The sequence below is a fragment of the Heptranchias perlo genome, chromosome 12 (assembly GCF_035084215.1).
Source record: "Heptranchias perlo isolate sHepPer1 chromosome 12, sHepPer1.hap1, whole genome shotgun sequence".
Lineage (NCBI taxonomy): Eukaryota > Metazoa > Chordata > Chondrichthyes > Hexanchiformes > Hexanchidae > Heptranchias > Heptranchias perlo.
The window spans coordinates 38,995,165-39,016,287 of record NC_090336.1 but is presented as its reverse complement, the minus strand read 5'-3'; the positions used below and the strand labels follow the sequence as shown (position 1 = coordinate 39,016,287).

The 21,123-nt window shown below is 38.7% G+C and overlaps 1 protein-coding gene across 6 annotated transcripts in view; it reads right to left on the bottom strand.

Moving 5' to 3' along the window:
* The window catches only part of LOC137327980 (serine/threonine-protein kinase BRSK2), a 734,949-nt gene that overhangs the window by 322,784 nt on the left and 391,042 nt on the right, over positions 1-21,123 (bottom strand). For all 6 annotated transcript variants that reach the window (XM_067994008.1, XM_067994005.1, XM_067994009.1 and 3 more), the window contains exon 3: positions 12,784-12,869. In XM_067994008.1, coding sequence (XP_067850109.1) covers positions 12,784-12,869 — 86 coding nt within the window. The remainder of the gene's footprint in view (positions 1-12,783; positions 12,870-21,123) is intronic.

Sequence of the window (21,123 nt, the reverse complement as noted above, 5' to 3'; positions counted from 1 at the left end):
AAGAGGTCTGAAAAGGTAAGTGTTAACATAATTAAAACTTGTGACAACAGGAAATTAAGTTTGTTGACAGAAATACTCACATCCACATGATTTGTAACAAGAAATATAATTCCAGTAATAGAACAGTATTCAATACAACCGTATATTTACAGGAACTACAAACATATTAATCATCTTGAGTTGTCGAAAACAACAAAGACTCTGATGACCCTCAACATTAGACTGACTCTGAATATACCGTCAGTGGTTTTTATGCAGCTATTCATTGTTAAAGAATCCTCTGACTCAAAGGGCTTACAAAGTATCATGGCCTCGCCCTTTTCACAAACCTGATCCAAGGCAGTTTCCAGCTAAAATAAGCAGTGCAGTCGCAGCGTGAACCCGAACACATCGGCCCACCGCCCGATCGAAACTGGCCCTCAGGCCTCATCTGCATGAAACCAGCGAGCTGCGGACGCCAATTGGACATCCTGATGCGGTTCGCAGGTCAAAGCCTTAGGAATTGCAGCAGAGTGGAGGGGTGCAAGCCAGGGCCGGCAGTGGTCCACAGCATTTTTGAGGAGCCAGGAGGAGCACTGCTGCTTCTAAGCCAGGAGGAGCACTGCTTCGTCTAAAAGGACTGCTGGGCATGCTGAAGACCTGGAACAACTGGGCCACGCATGCTCTGCCCAGTTGATGACCAATTTAGGACCTTTATTTGCATATTCAGGGGGCCAAATGCTTGTTTGAGGTGGGTGCCCTGCACACTTGGAAGTCATTGGCTTCCAATTTGGTAGCTGGCACAATTCCAGAGGAAACTGGGCAAGGGAGATGGCGATCCGAAATTGGTCTCCCCAACCTTAATTTTTCACCCAAAAATACGGGCGCAATGATATCCAATTTCTCCCACAAATTTTAAACTGAGATATAACTATCAATCAAACTTATTACATAGTATGTTTGCACTGAATAGCTTTACCCCATTCTTGGGAAACTCATCAAATAATTCTATCTTCCTTAACAATGTGTGATTGCTGGAAATTTGTCCAGAAAGCTACCAGGGACATTGCTGGACAGAATGAAACTAATGTCACTGCCCTCAACAGATATTAGCATATTAACTCCCCCCCACTCTTTTTGTTCTACAGAAATAAACCACCGGTATAAATTAGTGCCTTCAGCATATCAGACTGTAATGTTTATTCTCTGCAGCTCACAGCTAGCAGCAACTAATTTAATCCAGTGTGGGCGTTGACCATCAAGAAAGAATCCAATAAATAATCCATCACAGTCATACATGCCATCGTGCTTGGGGATTTCATTCAAGTGCTGATTTTAAGATACCCTTGTTCTCTGCAGTTAAGCTGACAAAACTGAGCTGGCCTGATTTCTTTGTAAGAAAAGATAAACATCCTTCATAGAGCTGACAGTATATCTAGAGTCCGTATTTTCTCTAATGCGACCAATAGTACCAACAGAAAGTCTGATTCTGAGCTGAATTTCCTTGTATATTAAATTCAGAAATTTGAATTTTCAAATCCCTACAGGGATAATTTTATATGGAACCATAACGGAATACGATAGTTACAATTGTTCTTTGACCACCAGTGATGTAACTAGTCATTATTCCCACAACACTTACAAAACTATAGCTGGAATAAAAACAGTCGGTGGGTCAGTCAACATCTATGGAGAGAACAGACAAGTAAACGGTTCAGAAGTTACTTTTCATCGGAACTGAATAGCTGGAGTCTTGATCCAGCAAAGACAGGGATTTAGCACAGAACAATGACTTTAAGCGATTAGCGAACTACCACCTGCTATGATGGGGATAACACCAACCATCTCCAGTAATAATATTGCTAGGAAATGGGAAAATAAGTTAGGTCACACTGAACACTACTTCCGTCGCAGATTAAACCAAAAGCAATGCTATTTTACAATCATTACTGCCAGTCCTAACATGATTCCTCGCTACCTTCAGCAGGATAACCCCTCCTCTGTCTCTCCAGTGATTTTTTTTTAGAACCAAGAGTAGAGCCCAACTTTTATTTTCTGTTATTACTAAGTACACTTTACATAATGTTTGTGTTTTCATCAATCAATTCATAATGATACTGACCTCTAAAAGATGATTGTCAGATATACATTTTAGTATATTATTAAAAAATAACAGCATGAAATGGATGGTCAAAAAATGTAAATCACATGGATACAGGTTTAATGGAATATGGGTGACCTTTGGTATAATTTCAAGCATTTGTGTTTTTCTGGTGGATAGGACAACATATTACAGCATCACTCCGCAATGTCACAGAGTAGTAGGGCATGTATCCAATACTTGTTACCGTGTCATTGCCAGTCATTCTAGGGAATTGCACAGCAGAGGCCAAGTGCTCCCCTGAGAGGTACTGGGAAACTGAAGGAAGAGTCGTCGTCTGGTTCACTCATACTCAACCATTAGCAGCAGGTTTCAGAATGACAATGGTAGAAGCCTGGGAGCAGATTGCCCACATGCCCTCTTACAGGAAAATACAATTGGGGAGACAGGAAGAAAATAATATATAAACCATTTTTCCCCTTTTCTGTATATTTATACCAAATTGTAAGATGGAAAAGACAGACCATGATCTGAATAGTGTGCATACAAGATTTCTTTATATATCCTTTAGCTGTTTCATTGTGTTCTGCACATAGATCAACCACGGGAACACTGAGTTTGGCAGATGATTTTTTTTTAAATGACATCCTATGTGATTGTGACGATGGTAATCTATCCATCCTCATCCTTCTCAATCTGTCTCCATCCTCCTCCAACCCCTCTCCTTCATCGTCCAGCTGGGTGGGACTGCCCTTGCCTGGTTCCATTCTCATCTATCCAGCCGTAGCTAGAGAATCACCTGCAATGGCTTCTCTTCCCGCTCCCGCATCAGTACCTTTGGAGCCCCCAAGGATTTGTCCTTGGCCCCCCCTCCTATTGCTTATCTACATGCTGGCCCTTGGCAAAAACACGTCGTCAGGTTCCACATGTACGCTGACACCCAGCTCCAACTCACCACCACCTCTCTCGATCCCTCCTCTGTCTCTGACTTGTCACGATGCTTGTCTGATATCCAGTACTGGATGAGTGGAACTATCCTCCAACTAAATATTGGGAAGACCGAAGCCACTGTCTTCGGTCCTCGCCATAAACTCCGTTTCCCTAGCCACCGATTCCATCCCTCTCCCTGGTCATTGTCGGAGGTTGAACCTAAACCTCTCCATCTCTCTCTCCTCCTTTAAGACACTCCTTAAAACCTACCCCTTTGACCAAACTTTTGGTCACCTGTCCTAATATCTCCTTATGTGGCTCTGTGTCAAATTTTGTTGGGTAACATTCCTGTGAAGGGCCTTGGGATGTTTTACCATTTTAAAGGCGCTATATAAATACAAGTTGTTGTTGTTAACGCTGTCTTCTGATTTTTAAGGAGAAAGTTGAAGATATTAAGAAATGTAGAAAGATAGGTAGCACAATAGAGAGCGTGATACGGAGATACATAGACATAAAAGAGACTCTGTCACAGAGGGAGACGGAAAGAGAAGTAGAGGGAGATAGACTCAAAGCTTTTGACAGGTAGAGAGACAAAGTCTGAGAGGGAGAAAGAGAGACAAAGCATGAAAGAGACAATGTATGAGAGAGAGAGAGAGAGAGAGACAAAGCATCAGAGAGAGAGACAGACAAAGCATGACAGAAAGAATGCATGTGTGTGAGAGAGAGAGGGAGAAGGAAAGTGCACATACTGGAAGATACAGAAAGAGAATGACTGGCTTGGCTGGCTTAGATGTTCCTTTGTTAGTCCAACTGCATTTAACCCTCGAGAATTTCAAGAATTTTCATTCATTTCAATTAAATTTGACTAGATAAATTAGACCTAATTCTTTGAGAAAGGATTATGTTGATTTTAATAAACCACTTGTTTGATTGGACTATAAATTCTCTAAACCTTAAACTTTATAACAATAGGAGCACATGTATTAAAACTGATCCAATATAACCATTATTTGGCAATGCGAGAACTTCCTATTAACATACTCTCCCACTAGAAATCTTATGGAGCCTCTCAACTTCTGAAACAAATTTTTTCCATCTCAAATAAGATGCAAATCTTCTGTAATCCAAGAAATTGTCTTTACAGCAGGGAGTTCAGTTGTGCAATTTAAATCAGCAAGACACACAATCACATTAGTTTCTTCAGTTCTGATCACTAATCACCTACAAGAGAGTATGCTGTTTATAGACCGGAGTCCATGCAGTTTTAGTTAAGAGTTGCACACACCACAGTGGTGTTGGCTGCAGTGCATACTGAAGCACTGGGTATTACAATGAATGTGCAATTTGCATAATGTGAATATTTCCATTCAAATTTGGGCAGTCACCAAGTATTAACCCAACTTACATTTTTGTTACGGCATTACACTGGAGATGGCTGAAACAGTGAGCCTACAGCATTCATTAAACCAGCTGTATATGTGGTACCAGGAGAACCATCACAGAATGGCTGCTACAATGACCAGAGGCAGCTGGAGTTATTCAGCGGAGAACTCAATGAAATCATCAGTGGGAGATTCACATATATTGACATGCACTTGTATAATGAAAAAGGTCAAAGCAGATTGAATAGCGTTAATATAAGTAATGGACTGATGTCTTCCATCTCATCCTATGTAGTGAAGCACTCAATTAAATAAATAAATGGTACACAATAAGCAGACATTAGCTGTTCATTGATCCAATAATGCAGTTATCAGGTCTCTGCTGTTGTCCTAGTTCACAATAATTATATCGCCCAATTTTACATTAATACATTTGAAATTCTGTTTCCCTCAAATATAATTTACAAATCTTATGCTCTAATTCTTTTAAAATATAAACGATAGCAAGTTACTAACCATAACATTTATCAGATAAAATCATCAGGCCAAGTATTAAATTGGAAAATTAAATGGATACTCCAGGATAAGATCCTCGTAGCCCCAAGTATTTAAAATTTGCCCCACATGTATACATGTTACCACAAAATAACAAGATAAATTTTATAAGCTTATTACAAGGTGGCTGGCACAATGATTGGAACAGCCATCTTCACCATGTTCCTAAGGCTAAGGAGTGAAGATGTATCAGTGTCCAGCATTGGTCCATTCCAACCCTACTGCTCACAAAAAGTAAAGGGTGCTTCCAGCAGAGTCCTAGTGACAGAATATCATACTTCCATGCATAAACCTTAGAAACTACTGCACTCTTTGGAAATCCAGTTATACTTTCAAAACAAAAATTAAGCTAAAACTAAATGCTCTTTAAAACAATACATAGTTATGTGTTTTATGGTCAGGTATTCAAGCAGAGCCTTATCCTGGAATTTTCCTTCAAGGAAGGGTGCTGTCCAATTAGTTTGCTAGTTAGACACTTGTTCTAATACATACAGAGTGAATTAAAAGGGCACAATGTATTTATAAAAGCAGAAAAGCATGTAGATCGCCACTAAACTGTATAAAATTCAACGCTAGCAGTTCCACGGAAAATAATGAGAATAGATGTGAATGGTTTTATAATGATGAAATCTAACCTTGCTCTGACCCAGGCACTCTCATGTAAGTCAGCTTATTATTTAAGCACCTCATGCAGTTAACAATTATGTAAATAAATTAGGAGGTCACCAAGGTCTGATTTCTTGATGACACCACAATGGGAACCAATAGCCTCAACAGTCTATTCCTGTATTTTGCATGTATGCAAGGAAACAGAAGTTAAGTAGAAAACCAATGTTTTTCACTTATGGGATCAATGGAAATGTGTCAATGTATCATTGTGTATTACTTCCATTATTGTGTGCTAACTTAACATTGAGCTGAGCTTCAAGCGGCAAATTACATACATCTGTTCAAAGGTTAATTAAGGTACATTACATTACCAGGCAAAAATTGAAATTCTCATAAGGCTGTTTTGTGAGATTCTTTTGTATTGATTAAACAATCCATAAAAGATATTAAAATGCTGTATTTGGTGCAGTTTATAAATTATGCAAGAGTCATATCCAGTCTGATGTTACGCATGAATTTTTTAAACCTTTATTGGGCAAAGAGCCAAAAATCTTTGCCTTAAAGAAACATCAGGTGCTGGTTCGAACAAATATTTCCAAGAACCCAACAAACTAATTTTACTTGTAAAGCAGTTCAGATTTTTAATGACCTCTCAGAAGAGGCTTTATCTTCTTTGTTGCCTAAAAAATATTTTGATTAGAATAGTCACTGCAATTTCAAATATGAAGTCACGCGTGCTATTTAGATGGTTATTAGCTGTTCAATACAGCAAATGCTGGGTGAAGTTTTTGTGATTGGCCGTTACCAGTTACAGCATCATTACTAGAGAGACACAAATATATTTAACATGACTGACCGTATTCCATGAAAAACAACAAAAAAAAACTGCAAATGCTGGAAATCTGAAACAAAAATGGAAAATGCTGGAGATACACAGCAGGTCAATCAGCTTCTGTAGTGAGAAAGGAGAAATGAATATTTCGGGCTCGGCCCTTCTTCAGAACTGTACATTGAAAGATAAAGAAGCATTTTAATAGAATCAGATCAAAGGGGATGGGGAAGGGGGAAAAGAGAGAGATGGGGAAGGGAGGAAAAAGAGAGGCAATATTTGTGGATGATTTGTAACCCGCTTAAAACAAAAGCAAGAGATTGTTAGATGACTGAAATGATAAATATCATCTCCATCATCCGACAATCTCTTGTAGTTCTTTTAAGCAAGTTGCAGATCAATCCACCAATACTTCGTTACTGTGTTTCCCCCCTTTATTATGATATTATTAAAATGCTTGTTCATAAATGCTGACTGACTTGACAATGCTCCATAGCTGATTCCATTGCATCACCAAAAGTGCTACTTTATCAATTTGTTCCCGGTACTTATTCATGTTTGCTTAAAAACAGATTGCAATTCAAGTAAATATATTCACTTTCTGCTTTATTGGTCCATTTAAAGAAACAGGCACATACCCAAGAATGGAGATAGAAAGGTTCAGTCTACCTTGGCACATTTTAGCTTCAGTACTCAGTAGATGTAGCACATCACATCACTGGTGACTGCCTGATTATCAGTCTAGTGAGGCCGAGATAGGATATATAGTTAGTAGTGGTCAGTACCTAATGTAGGAATGATGTATACGAAAAGGAAGGAGTTAAGGAACACTGGGTTACTGTGCTGCAGGTTCTGCAATACACAATAGCTATACTGGTAACGGTCCAGTGCACACAACAGTATCTTGAGGGATACAAAAAGTATAGCTGTTACAAATCTATCTGTCATGTAAGTTCACAAAAATGTAACCGTGAACATAGGTTTGCAGCCACACAAGCTTTTAATGCATTTCTTTAAGAGAGCTGTATTCCTTTATTTTTTGATAGATATTATGCAAAACAAAAATAAAATGGCTGGCTCAGTGGTATAATCTATTGAGAACACCAGCACGTTGTGCTATGAACTAGTGGGATGCAAATTTACACCTATAATTCCCCATGTGTTAGGTACCTGATTTTAGCTGTGCTAAGAGGAAGGAGGTCAGTACAAAGGCTTCCCTAAAAAAAAGATAGGGACTGGAGAAAATACTGATAGCCAAGTAGCTATGGTACACTTTCATCCAAAATAGCACAAAGCAACAGTTGCTGAGGCCACGGAACAGGTCACCAATCTGCCCTTGCAACTGTGCCTATTGTGGGACGATCAAGAGAGGCAAAAGCAGAGAAAGTAAGAAAATCATTTTCCACTCATTAAAGTAAATACTAGTTGCAAGCAGAATGGAACTAATCTTACCCCACTTGCAGCCTGGCCCTAGTTCCCAGTACACTGCATTATATAGTTTTTTTTGTGCCAAACACTTCTTCTACCATCAGTAACTATTAACTTTCCATAAAGCCCCATTCCATCCAAACACAGAATAGGGTGTCCACACCTGGGGAGGTTATTCTAACAATTATCGTGCGCTCCTCGACAGATAGTTGGGAGGTGAAAAGGTTAGTAGGTTTAAAAGGGAATATGAAAAACACCAGCAGATAATATAAAAGAAAATAGTACGGGCTTTTATAAGCACATTAAAAGTAAAAGAATAGTTAAGGAAAATGTAGGACTATTCAGGTATGAAGGGAGTCTAATCTAGTTATGGAGGATAAAGATATGGAAAAGATATTAAATTAATATTTTGGATCAGTTTTTACAAATGATAAATTAGTGGAGGATATGGAATAATTGTTACAGATAACTGTAGAAAAGGAATTGGTTTTGAAAAATCAGCAGAATTCAATATGGATAAGTGATTGAGGCCCAATGGCATGAACCCTACGCTGGTGGAGGAAGTCAGAAAGGATACAGCAGAGGATTGGGTCACAATTTTCCAATCCTCCTTTAGATATGCAAAATGTGCCAGGAGAACAAATGTTCAAGAAGGGAGAGAAGGATAAGCTAGTTAAGTATAGACCAGTTAGCTTAATGTTAAATGTGGGCAAATTCTTAGAATCCATAATTTAAGATAAAATTAGTGAGTGTTTAGAGATGCATGGGATAATGAAGGGCAAGTTACATAGGTTTGTTAAAATCAAGAAACAATTAACAAATTGAATGGAATTTTTCAAAGAAGTGATTATTTGCATATAAATGCAGCAGATGTGCTGTATATGGATTTTCAGCAGGCATTCAATAAGGTGTCTCACGAGGCTGGTTACAAAAATTGAGGCGTATGGTATCAGAAGAAATTTAGCAGCACAGGTAGAATGTTAGTTGATGGACAGGAAACAAAGGAGTTGGGTTTTCTGCCAAAATTCTATAGATTCTCTTCCAAAATTCTATAGATTCTGGAATGGTTCCTGCAGATTGGAGGGTGGCAAATGTAACCCCACTATTTAAAAAAGGAGGGAGAGAGAAAACAGGGAACTACAGATCTGTTAGCCTCACATCAGTAGTAGGGAAAATGCTACAATCTATTATAACAGGACACTCAGGAAATAATAATAGGATTTGGCAGAGTCAACATGGATTTATGAAAGGGAAATCATGTTTGACAAACCTATTGGAGTTCTTTGAGGATGTAACTTGTAGAATAGATAAGGGGGAACCAGTGGATGTGGTGTATTTGGATTTTCAGAAGGCTTTCAATAAGGTCCCACACAGGAGGTTGGTGATCAAAGTTAGAGCACATGGAATTGAGAGTATTATACTGGCATGGATTGAGAATTGGTTAAGACAGAAAACAGAGAGTAGGAATAAACAGGTCTTTTTCAGGTTGGCAGACTGTGACTAGTGGGGATCGGTGCTTGGGCCCCAGCTATTCACAAACTATATCAATGATTTGGATGAGGGGACCAAATGTAATATTTCCAAGTTTGCTGATGACACAAAACTAGGTGGGAATGTGAGTTGTGAGGAGGATGCAAAGAGGCTTCAAGGGGATATAGACAAGCTAAGTGAGTGGGCAAGAACATGGCAGATGGAATATAATGTGGAAAAATGTGAAGTTATCCACTTCGGTAGGAAAAACAGAAATGCAGAGTATTCTTTAAATGTGAGTGATTGGGAAATGTTGATGTTCAAAGGGACCTGGGTGTCCTTGTACATGGGTCACTAAAAGCTAACATGCAGGTGCAGCAAGCGATTAGGAAGGCAAATGGTATGTTGGCCTTTATTACAAGAGGATTTGAATACAGGAGTAAAGATGTCTTACTGCAATTATATAGGGCCTTGGTGAGACCGCACCTGGAGTATTGTGTACAATTTTGGTCTCCTTACCTAAGGATATACTTACCATAGAGAGAGTGCAACAAAGCTTCACCAGACTGATTCCTGGGATGGCGGGATTGTCATATGAGGAGAGATTGAATGGACTGGGCTTCTCTAGAGTTTAGAAGAATGAGAGGTGATCTCATTGAAACATACAAAATTCTTACAGGACTCGACAGGGTCGGTGCAGGGAGGATGTTTCCCCTGGTTGGGGAGTCTAGAACCAGGGGTCACAGTCTCAGAATAAAGGGTAGGCCCATTTAGGACTGAGATGAGGAGAAATGTATTCACTCAGAGGGTGGTGAATCTTTGGAATTCTCTACCCCAGAGGGCTGTGGAGGCTCATTGAGTGCATTCAAAACAGAGATCGATAGATTTCTAGATGTTAAAGGCATCAAGGGATATGGGGGATGGTGCAGGAAAATGGCGTTGAGGTAGAAGATCAGCCATGATCTTGTTGAATGGCGGAGTAGGCTCGAGGGGCCGGATGGCCTACTCCTTCTCCTATTTCTTATGTTCTTAAATGGGTATTGCTTGGATTAGAGAAGTGCTGGAAGCGGTCTGGGTCTACTTTTGTTCTGAGCTGAAGTTGGGAACTTGTTGTATGGAGAATTGCTGGAATGAAACCACAGTGTACAGCTCCACGGTATTGCTAAGAACTTTGCCAGAAAGCCCTGTTGCATTACTATTGAGAGAATGGAAATTCATGTTAAATGTTAAAGCAAAGTTAATCTGCCTGTCATTATTTTTGTTAATAGCAAACTCAGATGAGCAAAACAGTATCTGGATTGCAAACAAATGTGGGTGTAGAGTGTATTTGGCACAAACAACCAGTTTCTAGAAACTGCTCAGTTTTGAGGAACTGGATGTCATTTTACTGGTTCCATAATACAAGTGTCATTTATCAGATTTTACTCTGTACTATTTAACTCAACGGGTTGATAAAGATTCTGATGAATTATTTGTACAAATATTAACCATCCTTCGAGCAAAGAATCCAGTCATCTGATGGGTTAATTTGAACGGGAAGTTCTGTATGGCCAGCTTAAGGTGTCGCAGTGCATCATTATTCTGGCACGACATGCTGGTCTTCTAGTTTGGGTGCAGAAGCCATTTTACACATTCTTATTATAAAACTATAGCTCGTCACCAGCATTAGTATGGAGTTTCTGGCATGAAAGACTCTTTACGATAGAACTGCTTTAACATAAAGCAGTGAGCTCAAAATGTAATCACAGCGAGCTCAGATACATTAGAATACTGTGTTAACAAGTCAAAATAATCTATTTAATGTCCGTGGCTATATGAAGGTTACTGTAAAAACTTTGAAGATTAAACAAAAATCAAATGAACATTGCAACAGAACAAGAACAGATATTTAAGAAGGATGCAATGAAAGAAAAATGATGTGCACTGTAAAATATTAAACCCATGATTTAAGGACACAGCTTTTCATACTACACAATCAACAATTGCAAAAACTAAAATGATATGATGGATCCATATATCAGCAGCAGTTTTTTTGGAACATGAGATTTTTCCCCCAACAAAGCAAATTAAATCAGCAGTCAGAGCTGAGTTTAAATATAAAATAAATGGCTCTGAAGTGCTATTGTGTGCTGGAATCTAATTTATTGCACTCGCAAAATTGGATTTTCATTTAAAGAAGGTAACATATCAAACAAGTCTATTCATGTGTGTGAATATTACCTAATCATTTACAGGTCACACAGGAGATTGAGTAGTTGTACATACTAGCAATTATTGGAACTCCTTTTTAAAGAATACCTTTGTGCTAATAATTCTTGAGGGAACGAACAGTCACTGCTATTTATTGTAGTTACTGTAACATAACATCACTTTGTTGGGATTTTAGTGGAGATGCTACCAAGGATTTGAAAAATTCATGCCCAGCAAAAATCAACCTCTATTTCTCAAATCAATTTAGTGACGGACAAAGAAATCAAAATTGCAATAAATATAAAATACTTCAAAAATCATGAAGTTAATGTATTTTTCAGTGCTATTGATTTTATCTGTCAAACAATGCAAAATTGCTGGCATCAGAAATTGTGCATGGTTAACTGAGGTTTTGAAGGCAGAGGGTAGCCATTTTCTATATTTTCTTCTTCTGATCTTTGCCCAGAGAGTTGCACTTAATCAGCTTTCTTAATGGACAAAATTCTGGGTTTTTTACCTAATCATATCTTGAGCAATCTATTTAAAAATATTTTAAATTTGTTTCTGATTCATATTTCTCAGTACAGATAGAATGGATCATAGTTCTATGAAGTAACACAACATGGCAACTTCCATTTGATCCAAAAATAATGTGAGCTGTGTGTGCCAACATCAGTAGCTTTGGTCAGTCTCCATCATTACCCTCCATCATTAGAAATTACTTTTCTTCTCAGCCATAATTACAACTATGTGTTCTTTATAGCAAAATGTACTATGGCATCCCTACAGTTCCATACACTTAACCTTAAACTATAAATGTAAAAGGGAAAGACCTTGAACTGCAACATTTTGTATTTTATCTCTACCTTTTCCTTGAGTAATGCCCATCACACTAATAAAACAAAGGGCTACAAAACATCGCCAAGCCAAGAAAAGCATAGAATTCCAATAGGAATGTGGATGGCAGTGACCCATGCCACATTTAAATCCCCTCATCACTTAGTCGTGGGAAGTTCACATTTCTAAACAAAGATCACAACTGCAGTTTCGAATTATTGATGAAAGGTCATCGACCTGAAATGTTAACTCTGTTTCTCTCTCCACAGATGCTGCCTGACCTGCTGAGTATTTCCAGCATTTTCTGGTTTTATTTCGGATTTCAACTATCAAAATGTATTCTGCATACAACAAAAATCGAAAGGTGTAGATAAGGTGAACAGAAGCATATTCATTACAAACCAATTCATTTTAAATCAACAGAAACGAACCTGTAAAACATGCTTTCAGCTAAATACCAAACATATACCTACAAATATTTTTTATTTTCATAGACGTCGTGTAGCTTTAAAACATGTGGATGTTCTATTAACTTCAGGATAGCTATCTCCCGTTCCACCTGCAAGACAAGAAGAGATAAACGTCACATTAATACTCACACCAAAGTAATGAACTTGGGTGCTGCAAGTTAATGCAAAATTACCATGATTATACAGCAACTATTTCTGTATTTTCTAAAGAAAAAAACAAGCATAGCTACTCAAGGACTTCAAGGAATAAGTTACGAGGAGAGATTACACAAATTGAGGTTGTATTCTCTAGAGCTTAGAATGTTAAGGGGTGATCTGATCGAAGTTTATAAGATATTAAGGGGAACAGATAGGGTGGATAGAGAGAAACTATTTCCGCTGCTTGGGGATTCTAGGAGTAGGGGGCACAGTCTAAAAATTAGAGCCAGACCTTTCAGGAGTGAGATTAGAAAACATTTCTACACACAAAGGGTGGTAGAAGTTTGGAACTCTCTTCCGCAAATGGCAATTGATACTAGCTCAATTGCTAAATTTAAATCTGAGATAGATAGCTTTTTGGCAATCAAAGGTATTAAGGGATAAGGGCCAAAGGCAGGTATATGGAGTTAGATCACAGATCAGCCATGATCTTATCAAATGGCAGAGCAAGCACGAGGGGCTGAATGGCCTACTCCTGTTCCTATGTTCCTATGTACTCCATTCTACTGACTAAGCTGTAGAAATCTCATAACGGAAACAGCATCAAGCCAAAAGTAACTTAATCAGAGCTAATGGTAATTTTATGCTATTATTGGGAATATTGAATTCATTAAAAAAATTGACATAATGATCCAGTGGGCTGCAACAAAACCAAATATACAGCAACTTAACACGAGGACTTTAATCGGATTTTACAGTAGACTATCCAAACAATTAATGAAATTTTAGTACACAAAAAGTTATTACATGAACATTTCAGTTCCAACATATTCTAGTACACAATGTATGTTATCTTTTTGTATGTTCTTTCAGGTCATTGAAACAAATGTATTTTAATCTAATACTAACCAGATAATAATGTTACAATTAGATTCACTAGTTCCCCCCTCCCCACCATTTCTCAATTGGCCAGCCAGCTATTGAAAGTCACACTGCAAGCACTTTGAATATTGCTATTGAAATTCTGGTATTTAGAGTGCTTGCATTTCTAAATAAAATGTACAGCTGACTTTTATTGACCATTTCGAACCACGTTCCAGTATCTGCATACTGACTTTCTCTAGAGCAGTGTTGTTTAGTCAATCAATAATCCCTACACGTTTTATGGAAATTCCTGCTTTGGAGACTTTCAATTTAGCAGAATGTGCCTCTGAGGAGTATTAAGGTACCTTCATGTATATAATAGTCCTCATTAACATTAAATTAAAAGTTTTTCTTTAAACTTGTGGTAGAATTAAAACTGTGAAAAACATTTGCATCACTCATGTGGAATATCTTTACAACTCCCTCAAATCCATGGATGAACCAAAAATGCTCTTGTTTTATAAAGAACTGTACATATTTTCACAAATATGGAACTGATCCATTAAAAATTGAATATATCTTGAGAGAGACTGGTTACTAATTTCACAAATTAAGGAAAGAAAAGGTGACATATTACAACAAAACACATGACCTTGTAGAACATATGAGGGAACAAACTATATTAAATGTGCAGGTACCATTTTTGTGCCAAGTCCAGTTAATGATTCTCCTGATTATTTTACTGTGGAAGGTGCCAGCACAAGATAGAGGGTCTGGGAGAACACAAAAGTGTGGTATCAATGTCAAGGCTCGCTAGTGCATTAAAGCTGATACCAAGTATGAGAGTGAATCATTATATAAATCTATCAAGGAGCTGGGTCATGAAAGCACATGTCTCTGTCATCCATTAAAGGCATTTACTAGGGAAGGTCACAGATCATCTCGGAACTTTACAATTGGTATGATACCAAAGAAACAATCAAATCCCTTCTGAGCAGGTAGAGTGCCAAAAGGATGCTGGTTTGTCGGTAAAGCTTTGTGAATACAAGTATGCAGCCAGTCCTAGAAAGAAGGCCTGTTTTTCAGCCTTCACCCCTGAAGCCTGATGTTATATTTTTAGGTCCTAGCTTTGACCTACTGGAAAGCACTGGATTGAATGACAGGTTTTTAATTTTTTCATTTACTCAGATCTACCCGTGTGTTGTTGAAACTCTATCATCACAAGAAAAAACAGACTGAAGTATACTTTTTAAGCTGAATGGGCTTCTTTAATGTACCTGTTTGACTATGGAGAAATCAAACAGAGCTACACACTTACTGTGTACATCACAATAGTTCCTTGTATATAAGCTGCTGTAATGTAATTTCTCAAGTGTGTAAGCAACATTACAGGTGCACATGCATAAGGAACCAATCTTATATTATAGCACTTGAAATCCTTGTTACTACCTCCGAGTATGGGGCTAGATTTTATTTGTACTTATGCATATGATATTGTCAATGTTAGCACATTTCACTGCAACAATCTTGTAATGGCCATTTAGAACTGCTGTCTCATCAGACCACTAATAAAGGAGCAGCATTAGACCCTCAGATAATGGTGCTAATTTTGTCCAGTGGCAGTGATTTACAAATTACAACACTTTCTGTCATTAAAAAAGACAATTTATTAGCATCAAACAGCCTTGGTATTAAACCCATCAAATGGTATAGGTAAAAAGTTAAAACACACCCAGAGATCTTGTCCTCATAGCACAAAGGCAACAATGACAGCATGATTCCAAATTTAATGACCACATTAACACTTTTGTTCTGATGCAAGTGGAAAGATGGCATTCCAGTGTATCAGAGCATAGAGGGTTATAAGAACCCATATAAAAATAACTTGCATTTATATAGCACTTTAACATAGGAAGACATCCCAAGGCGCTTCACAGGAGCGTAATCAGACAAAAATTGACAACAAGCCAAAGGAGGAGATATTAGGACGGGTGAGTAAAAGTTTGTTCAAAGAGGTAGTTTTTAAGGAGGGTCTTAAAGGCAGAGAGAGCGGTGGAGAGGCAGAGAGGTTTAGGGAGGAAATTCCAGAGCTTAGGGCTTAGACGGCTGAAGGCATGGCCGCCAATCATGGGGCAAAGGGATTGGGGGATACACAAGGCCAGAGTTGGAGGAACGCAGGGTTCTTGAAGGGTGTGGAGATGCCGGTGATGGACTGGGGTTAACAATTGTAAACAATTTTACAACACCAAGTTATAGTCCAACGATTTTATTTTTAATCCCACAAGCTTTCGGGGGCTTTCCCCTTCCTCAGGCGGTGTGGAAAATTTATTAGCACCGCCTGAGGAAGGGGAAAGCCCCCGAAAGCTTGTGGGATTAAAAATAAAATCGTTGGACTATAACTTGGTGTTGTAAAATTGTTTACAATTCTTGAAGGGTTGTAGAGCTGGAGGAGGTTAGAAATAGGGAGGAGCTATTTACTGTATATTCCAGAAAACACTCTAAACAATGCAAATTAATCTAACCCTGATACCACAAATTGTTTAAAGGAAAAGTAATTTAAAGTAGTGACTATTTAATTCTAAGAAACAGTAAATTCAGAAGTTATATTTGTATGGACAGGAAGAGTATTAGATAGCTTACTAAAACCACAAGCTGAAAATTAAACTTTGGCTCGTAAACAAAAAAAACATTAGAAAGGACAGTCAATAATACCGGTTGGTAAATCAGATACAAGAACAGTGTTGGAAAAAGAACTTTCTGACTGACTGAATGCTGAATTGTCAGGAAATTATCTTGTCTACCACATGAAGGATGTCAACAATTATCCCATTCAATATACTAGTAGTAATAAGGAACCCTCCATGGTGACCTGAGCTGAGAAGCAACTTCCATAAGCTGCAAAAGGGACTGAAGAGCAAACCTCTGATTCAAAGAGTAGCTGAAACTCTGATTGAATAGCAGCTGAAAACTGTCTGTGCTCCACCAGGGAGGTGAGAATAGTAAGCTGACTGAAGAGCTCAAACGACAGCCTCACTCTTCACGATCTTCCGTCAACCCGCCACCTTCAGTTCTCCAGTAAAGTACGAGCAGTCATCTATTATTAATTACACATCACTTCTCCCTTCACTGATGTCCCTCTTCCATTGTACAGGTGTAATCAAGAGCTTCCTGTAGTGCCAAGGTGTCATGATTGAAGCCTCCATATATAAGGTCACATCACATATAAAACTGATAAAACTGACTCATGAATTATTCTTTCCAAATAATATTGTTGCTTTCTGTTGTTTTGTTCTGGGGGTAGGGGAATAGAAAAGAGCCCAACAGGACTCAAAATATACCAGTCCTGTCTCCTGGTCTGAACAGCTCAGGGCATTTTCGATAACCTGAGCATTCTACATTGCTGCAGAATTAATCCCTGTGCCTTTAAAACTGTATTAAATTGCAACATATTTAATAATGTCACAATGCTATCATCATCTTCATGATGGATCATACCAAATAGCTGTACAGTTCTTTTACTTAAAGCTCAGATTAGTATACAATGTTATATTAATGTTAAATTATTTATTTTGTAATAGCTCTTTTTATTACACTAGCACTTACCCAGGAATTATTGTCTATATTAAATGTTAAAATATTTTTATATAATGGATTTCAGTCTAGTTCATATGGCAATTTATATTCCGTAAAAACAAATATTCAAAATTATTATAATGGCTGGGTGTATTTGATTCAGAGCACTAACATCTTTTGTGCTTCTGTAACAATAATCAAATATAAATATTTGACTGTAGAAATGTATTATTTGTTGGAAGAATGTTCTGGGATGTCCGGATTCTGTCATCTCCCTCCTCCTCAGTTTGTGTGACATGCAAAGGATCACACGTATTCTAATGGAGTGAGTAAAGCTGCAGGATATGCTATCATTGCTGCAAGAGTGGATCAGGATCTCGCCACAAACTGAAGACTCTAAAAGCTGATAACTATGCAGAACCCTTGCTTCCTTCCCCTTCCCACCGCCCCCACCCCACCATCACATCACTGATAATAGTCATGCTGACGTAATTTGTTTTTATTAAGATGCGCACCTTCAGAAACATACTAACTGCACAACAGTTCAATGAGGTAGGCTGCAACTTTAAGAAGGAAAAAACGCACACGGGAATCCATGTAATCAATTCTATTATGGGACAATCTCTCTTCAATTACGAAAGAAACTGGAAATCCATACACCATAGCATTAATTACTCTTCATTCCAGATCTTTGGCTCTAAGGGTGCATTTATATTGCAGATAGTGATATGAGAGGTTGTCTTTGAGTGTGCTGTGGTTGCATAGACTCGAGTTACATTGCCATTCTGGTGTGTTCCATTTTTTGGCATTCCGGAGTGATTCTGGGCTCTAGAAGGTGCACATACTATTGATAGGTGAAGGGAAACAACCAATTGCATTTCGCTAGGTGGTACTTCTAGGTCCTGGTGTCATCACATCATGAAACAGTACATTCAGATGTCCTTCTGTACAACCATATACCTACAAACTTAAGTAATGCTGCAGCCAGGACTGTGGGTGAGAAACCAAGGGTTTCACTTCTCCTACTCAAATACCTAATGCCATCAGATTTTTGATCTGGCTTCATAATTATGCCACTTTACCATCAGTGTAAAGTGGAAACCGCTTGGTAGCAATGCAAATGTATCAATATAATTGCAGCATTCGTTTCTGTTGGGTAAACCCATTTTTTGTTTTCCACCTTATACATTATCTGTAATCTGTCAATACTTATAGACATGGAAGAAATAAACAGTAGGAAATGTCTTAGACACAATGATTCATTTGCCCCTTCTGTTGATGGCTTGGCATATATTCTAAAGTATATGGAGGATAATAATGAATAATTCATATCATACTATGAATTCCTGATAAGTGGAAGCAGATTTGTTACAAGCACATTATTCACCACTGACAGCAACAGCTTGTGTCAGTGATAGAACTTGCCTCCGAGTCAGAAAATTGTGGTTCAAGCTCCATTCCGCGACATGAGCACATAATATGGGCTGTCACTTCAGTGTAGTACTGAGAGAATGCTGCATTGCTGGAGCTGCCATCTTACACATGAGTTCTAGAAAAGCTGCATCTGCCTGCTCAGGTGAACATCAAAGATCCCATGGTACTATTGAAAGAAGGGCAAGGAGCTATCCTGACTAACAGTTCTCCCTCAACCAACTGCAGCATGAGTCACATCCAGTTATGTTTTCGGGTCCTTGGTCACTATAATCTATAGGAGGCTTTCGCCTGCTCAACCACTGGTATTGACAGCATGCCCGTCCTAACAAAAGTCTAAAACAAATTAAGCTATACGTTTACAATAGACTGCTCACAGTTTGTGGTACTGTCATATCTAATGGAATTACAGCTCTGTAACTCACTGCCACATTCTTATTATCTTTTAATAGCACCTACACAGTTGTTAACCTCTAAACTAGGGTACATTATTTCTCAGTAAAAACCCTTATCTTGTCTGCTGACTACCATTATAGTTTTAATCTTCCATCAAAATATTGTAAAACACTTTCTCTTCCTGTCACATGCCATGGAGCCACATAAAAAAACACAGAAATAGAAGGTACAAATAAAAATTACGAGATGTTCAACTCTTTAGCATCAAAGTGCAAAACAAAAATATTATACAATCTTCAAACAAATAATGTAACAGGTCACTCCAGTAAAGATATCTGAGAAGCAAGACAACCTATTCAGGATATTTTTGTCTCTTGCTCCCTCCACAGTTTGATCTAGGTCACCAATCGGATCCTGCAGTAGACTATCCATCACTGTGAGCTCATTTCTTACTTGCTACAACTAATAAAAATTCAAATAAATTTAGTGTGTTATGTGTTTCAAGAAAAAATAGTCCCAGGAATGCGTTGCAAGACAGCAATGAAATCTCAGGGTTCAGATACTTGCAAAGTGCGCAAGCATCACGCTCTATTTATGATGTTGCTTGAACCCCGCAATTATCTTTCCCAAATTCCCCCAATTTTCCCTCATTCTCCATTACTAGAGGTGCCAACTCATGTGCTACAGCTCCATGGGCAGCAGCAGATCGGCCCCTCCATATCTCTGTAACCTCCTCCAGGCCTGCAATCCTGCCCCAAACTCTTCATTCCTCCGACTCTGTCCTTTTATGCATCCCTTCCTCTCTTCGCTCTAACATTGGTGGCTGTGCCTTCAGTTGCCAGGCCGCACACTCTGGAATTCCTTGACTAAGTTCCTCTGACTTTCACCTTTCTTCTCCTCTTTTAACACCCTTCTTAAAACCCACTTCTCTGACCAATTTTTTGGCCACTCCTCCTTTGACTCAGCATCCATTTATTTCTAATTACACCACTGTAAAGTGCCTTGGGACATTTTTCGATGTTAAAGGCACCATATAAATGCAAGTTGCTATTGTTCAATGTGAAAGCCTAGACAATGAGTGATTCTGCCCTCACCCTAATTTACATAAGAACATAAGAAATAGGAGCAGGAGTAGGCCAATCGGCCCCTCGAGCCTGCTCCGCCATTCAATAAGATCATGGCTGATCTGATCCTAACCTCAAATCTAAAGAACACAAGAAGTAGGAGCAGGACCCGGCCACTCAGCCCCTGGGCCCGCTCCGCCACCCACAGGGCATTGACCGATCCGAACTCAGCTTCATGTCCAATTTCCTGCCCGCTCCCCATAACCCCTAATTCCCTTTACTTCTAGAAAACTGTCTATAGTGCCCCTTGCCCGTGTGAATTAAAGATAATTCTTATGCTCTCACCACTGCCCCAGTTTGTGATTGGCTAACTCAGTACAGACTCTCACCACACAATGCATTGCATTGAGTCAACAATTGAGTAGGTACTTACCCTTGTAATAGATTCCTAGGTAGCTGTTCTAGATGTGTTGTCTTATTCTACAAACATTGCATGACCTGTTCCATAATAGTTTCCTGACAGACCTAATACTGCAGTAAAATCAGAAAAAAGACTTGCATTTATATAGCGCCATTCATGGCCTCAGGACATCCCAAAGCACTTCACAGCAAATGAAGTACTTTTGAAGCGTAGTCACTGTTGTAATATAGGGATATGCGGCAGCCAATTGGCACACAGCAAGGTCCCACAAACCGCAATGTGATAATGACCAGTTAATCTATTATTTTGTGATGTTGGTTGGGGCCTAAATATTGGTCAGGACACCAGGGAGAATTCCCCTGCTCCTCTTCAAAATAGTGCCATGGGATCATTTATGTCCACTTGAGAGGGTAGGCGGGACCATGATTTAACATCAGCTTCCCCAGTCAGTACAAA